Source organism: Tiliqua scincoides, chromosome 3 (assembly GCF_035046505.1).
Source record: "Tiliqua scincoides isolate rTilSci1 chromosome 3, rTilSci1.hap2, whole genome shotgun sequence".
Classification (NCBI taxonomy): domain Eukaryota; kingdom Metazoa; phylum Chordata; class Lepidosauria; order Squamata; family Scincidae; genus Tiliqua; species Tiliqua scincoides.
In genome coordinates, this window is record NC_089823.1 from 174,271,076 (window position 1) to 174,278,615 (window position 7,540).

Genomic DNA, 7,540 nt, shown 5'->3' on the forward strand with positions numbered 1-7,540 from the left:
CATAGCATTGCCTCCCTTGCTCCAGGACTATTTTCAAGTTTTCATTGGAAGCAAAACTGTTTTTGAGCATTAAAGTCAGAGTGATAATTTCCAGAATGAACTAATAATAATAATAATAATAATAATAATAATAATAATAATAATAACAACTTTATTTTTACCCTGCCTTTCTCCCCGAAGGGACTCAAGGCGGCTTACAACATATTAAAAACATAATTTAAAAACAAATAAAAACATATTAACACATCATAAAAAACAGCAGAATAAAAAAAATAGGTAAAAAGAACATAGAGCAGCAGCAAGTCATAAAAGAATCAGGCCTGTAAAAAATATTAATATTAATAAAGTAACAGACTTGTCTCGTAGGACTTCTTATTTTCAGACCTTGTTTTTCTGCCCAAGATTATGCCTCTGATACTCACGGGGCAGTACGGGACAGGAAAAGGGTGATAGAATCTCAGCGTGCACAGCTGCCACCAAGCTCATCCCTTCTGCCTGGCCTGCTCCGTGCTCCAAACCGCCCCAGGCCCTCCACCAACCTATCCAGCAGGCTCATCTGTGACCCACTACTGCACACATAGGGCCCAAGGCCATTCCTGCTAGTGGCCGCCGTGCACACAGCAGCAGCGTGTCAGTCCAGGATTTAATTATATATACTTATATCTATATCTAAGTATAATTGCTGTTGTTGATGGTATTGGTGCTGTTGTTGGAGCTGCAAGAAACAATTCAGAGGAGGTTATTACAAACTCTGCCACCACAGAACCAACACAACCGCAGGCCTTTCATAGAACTAGCATTTCATAGTTTTTAGCCAGTATTCGGGAAGCACAGGTTGGGTTTTCAGGCCATTTCTCCCGCCCGATCTGAGGTGATTTTGAAAACGTCAGAGGCAACTGGAGCATCGTCAGCCTGTGTGGCTGGGACCGGTAGAGGACCACGGAGGCTTTTCAGGTCTCCTGCCCCTTCACGAACGTGTCTCCCTCTGAGCCACGATCTTCTCCAGTCAGCCCCTGAACTAGTTATTTCTAATTTCTTTGCAGTTGAGGCACGGTGGTGGAGACTCACAGCTCGACTCGTGACTCAGTGCAGTGACTCCGGCACATCCCATATATGTAGTAGAAAACGTTCCTTACCAGTGGAAGTGGTTTCTTCGACTGTTGTGTTTTCATATCCTAAAGAAAGAGGAAAGCAAGGTAAGAAAATATTATGTAACAAAATACAATTTCATCGAAATCAAAACGGTTTTGATCATAGCATTACCTCCCTTGCTCCAGGACCATTTTCAAGGTTTAATTGGAAGCAAAACTGTTTTTGAGCATTAAAGGCAGAGTGATAATTTCCAGAATGAACTAATAATAATAATAATAATAATAATAATAATAATAATAATAATAACAACTTTATTTTTACCCTGCCTTTCTCCCCGAAGGGACTCAAGGCGGCTTACAACATATTAAAAACATAATTTAAAAACAAATAAAAACATATTAACACATCATAAAAAACAGCAGAATAAAAAAAATAGGTAAAAAGAACATAGAGCAGCAGCAAGTCATAAAAGAATCAGGCCTGTAAAAAATATTAATATTAATAAAGTAACAGACTTGTCTCGTAGGACTTCTTATTTTCAGACCTTGCTTTTCTGCCCAAGATTATGCCTCTGATACTCACGGGGCAGTACGGGACAGGAAAAGGGTGATAGAATCTCAGCGTGCACAGCTGCCACCAAGCTCATCCCTTCTGCCTGGCCTGCTCCGTGCTCCAAACTGCCCCAGGCCCTCCACCAACCTATCCAGCAGGCTCATCTGTGACCCACTACTGCACACGTAGGGCCCAAGGCCATTCCTGCTAGTGGCCGCCGTGTACACAACAGCAGCGTGTCAGTCCAGGATTTAATTATATATACTTATATCTATATCTAAGTATAATTGCTGTTGTTGATGGTATTGGTGCTGTTGTTGGAGCTGCAAGAAACAATTCAGAGGAGGTTATTTCAAACTCTGCCACCACAGAACCAACACAACCGCAGTCCTTTCACAGAACTAGCATTTCATAGTTTTTAACCAGTATTCAGAAAGCACATGTTGGATTTCCAGGCCATTTCTCCGGCCCGATTTGTGGTGATTTTGAAAACATCAGAGGCAACTACAAGGATTGTCGCTAGTTAATTAGTACATAAAGCAGTATTTTGACTTTCATTTCATAGTTTCTATGTGTTTTCTGCTCTTCCTTGGGCATTATTTTCACCCTCCCAATCGTTGCTTCTGTGCAACTTATGTCTCCTTGGGTTTCTGGCTTGGTCTGAATGTTTTCACTGTACAAGAGATGTGTGGCAAACAGTTCATTGTTCTCATGTGGTTCTACATTCCTATATTAATGTTCTCATATGTATTATAAATAAGCTCAGTAAAATATATTCATTCTTGTAAGCTCTGTCTCTAATGTGTTTTCAAATGTAAATCAATTCTTTCTCCTCCCCAGCCCCGGATACAGTATCAGAGAGATAATGTGGCCCTCTTGCCAAACTGTTTGCCCAGCCCTGCTTTAGAGGCTGAAATCTCTGGACAATGCTGAATATTTCAAACATTTATTTAATGATCTCCTCATTTTCCCCAGAGATTTATGTCTCTTCTTAGTAACTCCTGAGAATTCACGAGAAGACAGGTAGAAGAAGACATGCATTTGAAACATGTGGAATTACTCAGAACCAAAGCTGCATAAAGTTATGCAATACACAACGTCAGTACCTCTTAGCATTGGCTATTTGAAGAGGGTATCAAGTGCAATATCTGGACAACATCCACCTCTTATAATAAAAGTAGAGGCAGCAACATGCAATAGCACCGATTCCAACATGATGGAATGTGAAGTGACTACTATACCCAGTATAGGCCAGAAAACAGAGTGATCCAAAGCAACTACTCATCAAGTGTGTCTATAAATGTAAACACATATTTTGTGGAGCTGCAAGATTTTCCATCGATTTATTTTAAAAATAATGGGAGGATATTAAACATTGGAACCAGAATTTTGCATGCATAGATAGATAGATAGATAGATAGATAGATAGATAGATAGATAGATAGATAGATAGATAGATAGATAGATATTCATGTGTGTCTCCTTGAATGGCATTTTTTTTTTCATACAACAGAGTTTCCATTAAATTACAGCCAAAACATAAAATGGCAATGTTCTCCCTTTTAGCTACAGAATGTAACTGGGTTGGCAGCCAGACATTCTGATATCCAAACATAGAGATCTGGTTAGTGAGACAGAGGCCTAGCAAGCATTTTAATACACATAGAGAAGATCAATCAATGTCTGTTGTTGAAATATCTGCCCCAGAGTCTTAAAGAAGATAAGAAAACTTTTGTCAATTTACATTAGTAAATTAGTACATCTCACTAATACGTTGATCAGTCAAGTTCATTAGAATTTAGATGCAATATTGTATCTGACAATAAGCTCAGCATAGTCAAATGCATAGCCAAACAAAATATATTCAAGGGACAAGATGACCCAGAGATCATGCCCTCTTACTCATGAATCCAACTAACGTTCCTATAGAAAGCAGCACCATTTAAGTGATGGCTTACTTAACATTTAGCAAGGGGGAAGCAACTGTCCTTACTTATCCCACCATAGCATCTGTCCCAATGGCCTTTTTTAACTTGTGTCTTCTTTAACTTGTGAGCCTCTATGGAGCAGGGAATCATTTTATGTCAGTCATTTCATTCCTATGTCCAGTTCCAAAATTGTGAGCCCTAGCTCCCCGAGGAGCTACAGAAACCAGACAAAGTATCTTCACAAAAAACCTACTGCCCTTTACAATGTATAGAATTGTACCCCTAATGTGGAGCTACGGTCAGTTGCACAGTAGGTCAAGAGAGCCACCAGTCAACAAAGTTTGGGAACCACTGCATATGTCAATAGCATTGTTGCCATTTTTCTTTAAAAGCGCTACTTAAATATTCTGAATAATTATAATGAATTAAAGACAGGTGAGTCAGTAAGCAGACACAGAACAGAAGGAAAAGAACACTGGTTTTCAGCATAGTTCTCTATTATAATGGCAGATTCTATTGCTATTCAAATATGTTGTAATTCTGATGGGCATTCCTACAGAGTTAAGAATAATTGCAGGAGAAACAGGATAGGTTTTCATAATAAATGACAACTTGAAAGAGTAGAGGAAAATACACTTGGGACACACCAGAACAGATGACACCAGCATCTTCACGATGATTGCAGTTATGTGCACCCCAGCCTCTGTGAGGACACTACCACAAGTATTCTTCACTTCCTGTGCATGTCACATCATCCAAGAAAATAGGGCCTGAGCCTTGTCCAAAATAGGCATTTCCTGGGGCATAGACAGCCCAGCCACATCCAAGCTGTCTGCACACAACGTCAGCATTATGGAGCCCCCAGGCATTAGCACAAATGCTCCCCCAGTATCCACCATAATAGATTTCAACACGGCCCACACAATGGTTCCATCCGTTCACCAGTCTCAGATTTTGAAAGACAAATAAAACATTTCATTGCACATTTATCATGCACTGTTTGGTAGCATACATCAACATTCTCATTCACAAATTAGAGGAGGGAAAATGGCTATTTTGCAGGAAATAACCATCTTCTCTAAAGTTGCTCCCTTTATCATTTGGCTTCAAGTGTATGACCAAGGGCGCTTAGTTGCGCTGGCCTCCCCGCGCCAGATCCAGGCCGGGCACAGGCTCAGCTGACGAAGGGGTCTGAGGGGGTCATGGGGAGGGTGGGGAGGAGGCGGGAGGGGGGTGTTCTGGGGTGGGGAAGGGTTGGCAGCAGGCATTCCCAGGGCAGGCAGGGAGCGGGAGGCAGGGCCAGGACCCAGAAGTTATGCCGGATCTGAGCCCCATTCTCTGGGCAGTGCAAAGTGGCTCCAGGTCGCTCCGCTCTGCTCAGATCTGCCCCATCTCCTGAGGGAAAAGTTTCCCCTTGCCTTGGGTTGCTCCACAGTTGGCCCCAAACTTGCACTGAATGCAGTGCAGACCCACTGGCCTTCCTGCTCCAGCTCAAGTTAGGATTGGGCTACAAGAATGGGGGGGCCCACTTGGTGGGTCACAAGCCAATGTCAGGTCCCCATTCATTTCAATATTTTATTTTTAATATGTTATACTGGTATGTGTCTGCATTGGGGGAAATGTTACAGATCTGTACTTTGAACAGGCTACTAAGTATATTCTTTTAACAATGATAGTAAATGGGATTTACTCCTGAGTAAGTGCCTCTGAAGACCGTCTGGAAGCTACAGCTAGTGCAGAATGTGGCGGCTCGTGTAGTTGCTGGGGGTCGGCGGTTTGACTCTGTTACGCCGCTACTCCAGCGGCTGCACTGGCTGCCCATTCACTTCCGGGCTGAATTCAAGGTGCTGGTTATGACCTTTAAAGCCCTAAATGGCTTGGGACCAGCGTATTTGAGAGACTGCCTTCTTCCATATAATCCGGTCCGTTCTCTTAGGTAATCAGAAGGGGCCCTGTTGGTTGTGCCGTCATTGAGAGTGGTGAAGGGAATGGCGGCCAGAAACAGGGCCTTTTCGATGGTGGCACCTACACTATGGAATTCCCTCCCCTTTGAATTGAGAGCAGCTTCCTCATTATTAGCGTTCCGATGGGGCCTGAAGACTTTTTTATTCAGGAAAGCCTTCGAGGCACCATAAGGGCTGTTTTTATAAATTTGTCTTTTACTACGTGCTATGTATTTTATTTTGTTTTAATTGTTTTTAACTGTTTTGTATTTTTAATGTTTATCTGTTGTTTTGTATTTTTAACCTGATTGTTAACCTCCTTGGGTGCCCTTCGGGGAGAAAGGCGGAATATAAATAAATAAATAAATAAATAAATAAATAAATAAATAAATAAATGTGGGTAGGATTGCACCCTAGGATTGTTAAAAATGCTCCTGCTTGATGATGTCACTTCCGGTCATGACATCACTTCTGGTGGGTCCTGACAGATTCTCATTCTAAAAAGTGGGTCCCAGTGCTAAAAGTGAGAGAAACACTGATTTATCATATCCTGTTGACATGAAACTTCTGAGTGCCATCCAGAGAACAGTAAATATCACAGGATAGCAGTGAGGTCCATTACTGCAGAAGCTGATATCCCTCCCTCCTCACCCAATGAATAACATAAAACACAGCGTATAGCATTTAGAACATGACACAGAAAACATGAATAACAATACATGAAGTCAGAATTACCATATGTTCCTCCTGTGGTTGATGGTGTTGTTACCTCTGCAAACAAATTCAGAAACTTTATTTCAAACTGTTGCCGTGGAACCAAAATAACTGTAGGCCTTTCACCAAATCAGCATCACACAGTTTTTATCTAGTATTCAAAAATCACATGTTTGTATTTTCAGGTCATTTTCCAGACCAGATCTGTGATGATTTTGAAAACATAAGAGGCAACTGGCGCATCATCAGCCTTTCTGTCTGGGATGGGTAGACCACCATGGAAGCTTTTTAGATCCCCTGCCCCTTTAAGAAGGTGTCTCCTTCCCAGCAATGGCATTCTTAGTCCCTGGACTAGTTATTCCTAGTTTCCTTTCAGTGAGTGTTTCTTAATGCATTTCCTTCTAACAGAGGCATTATTCATGTCTGTCATTTTACTTCTTAACAAAATAAGTCAGACCTTCATATGCAGAGGAGGATTGCATGAAGCCTGTGAAAATCAGGTTAGGAAGACAAGAGCTAGGAGAGGCAAGGAGTGGAAGAAGAACAAAGAAGAAGAAATGAGTGTTTGCTGTGCATCCATTCCAGCCAAACTATTGATGGTTCCAGCTCTCTCACTCACAACACTTTCCTTTTCCACTTCAGGCCCAAAGCAGTAGGGCATTTCCTGCATTGACTAACCTTTTTATTTTCTAGCATACTCTTTCAATCCCCAGCTGCACTTTGATTTTTCTTTGGCATGTTTTCCCACTGGGTGGGAATTCATGCCTCATCATGTACTTAAGCTGCATAAGGTTTTCTTTAATTCATTTCTAAAAACTCCTGGATCCGAACCTTCCGACAAGGTTCCAGCAGCACAAACAATCTGAGGCCACACATGAGTGCCACCACCCAGCAGAACCTTCCTAACCTCAGCTGGAGAAGGTAGGTTGATGGCAGGGCTGGTTTGGAGGTAGGTCGTGGGTGGTTTGATGAGGGCTGGGCAGGGGTTTTTCCAGGGCAGGAGGGAGCGGATCACAGCAGAGGTCATGCACGCCTACATCCTTTCCCCCCTTCCTGGCCCAGAGCCACCCCCACAGTTCTCCTTGGATTTATAGTGGCTGAAGAACTGGCATAGATCTGAGGGGAACCATTAGAGGCCAGGCAGCCTATGCAGAGGGTATGTATGTATGTATGTATGCATGCATGTATGTATGTATGAATAAATAAATAAATAAATGCAAGCAAACAGATAACAAATACCCCTGAAATGAATAAGAACAATGTGTGTGCTACATGTTTCAACTATCCTTCATTTCAAATAGTGATGGTACG

At 41.9% G+C, this 7,540-nt stretch overlaps 1 protein-coding gene across 1 annotated transcript in view; it reads right to left on the reverse strand.

Moving 5' to 3' along the window:
- Positions 1-7,256, reverse strand: part of LOC136645209 (deleted in malignant brain tumors 1 protein-like) — a 95,667-nt gene extending 88,411 nt beyond the window's left edge. The window contains 3 exon segments of the mRNA XM_066621446.1: positions 4,216-4,518; positions 6,235-6,286; positions 7,061-7,256. Of these exon segments, the coding sequence (XP_066477543.1) occupies positions 4,216-4,518; positions 6,235-6,286; positions 7,061-7,256 (551 nt within the window).
- Positions 7,257-7,540: the final 284 nt, after the last annotated feature.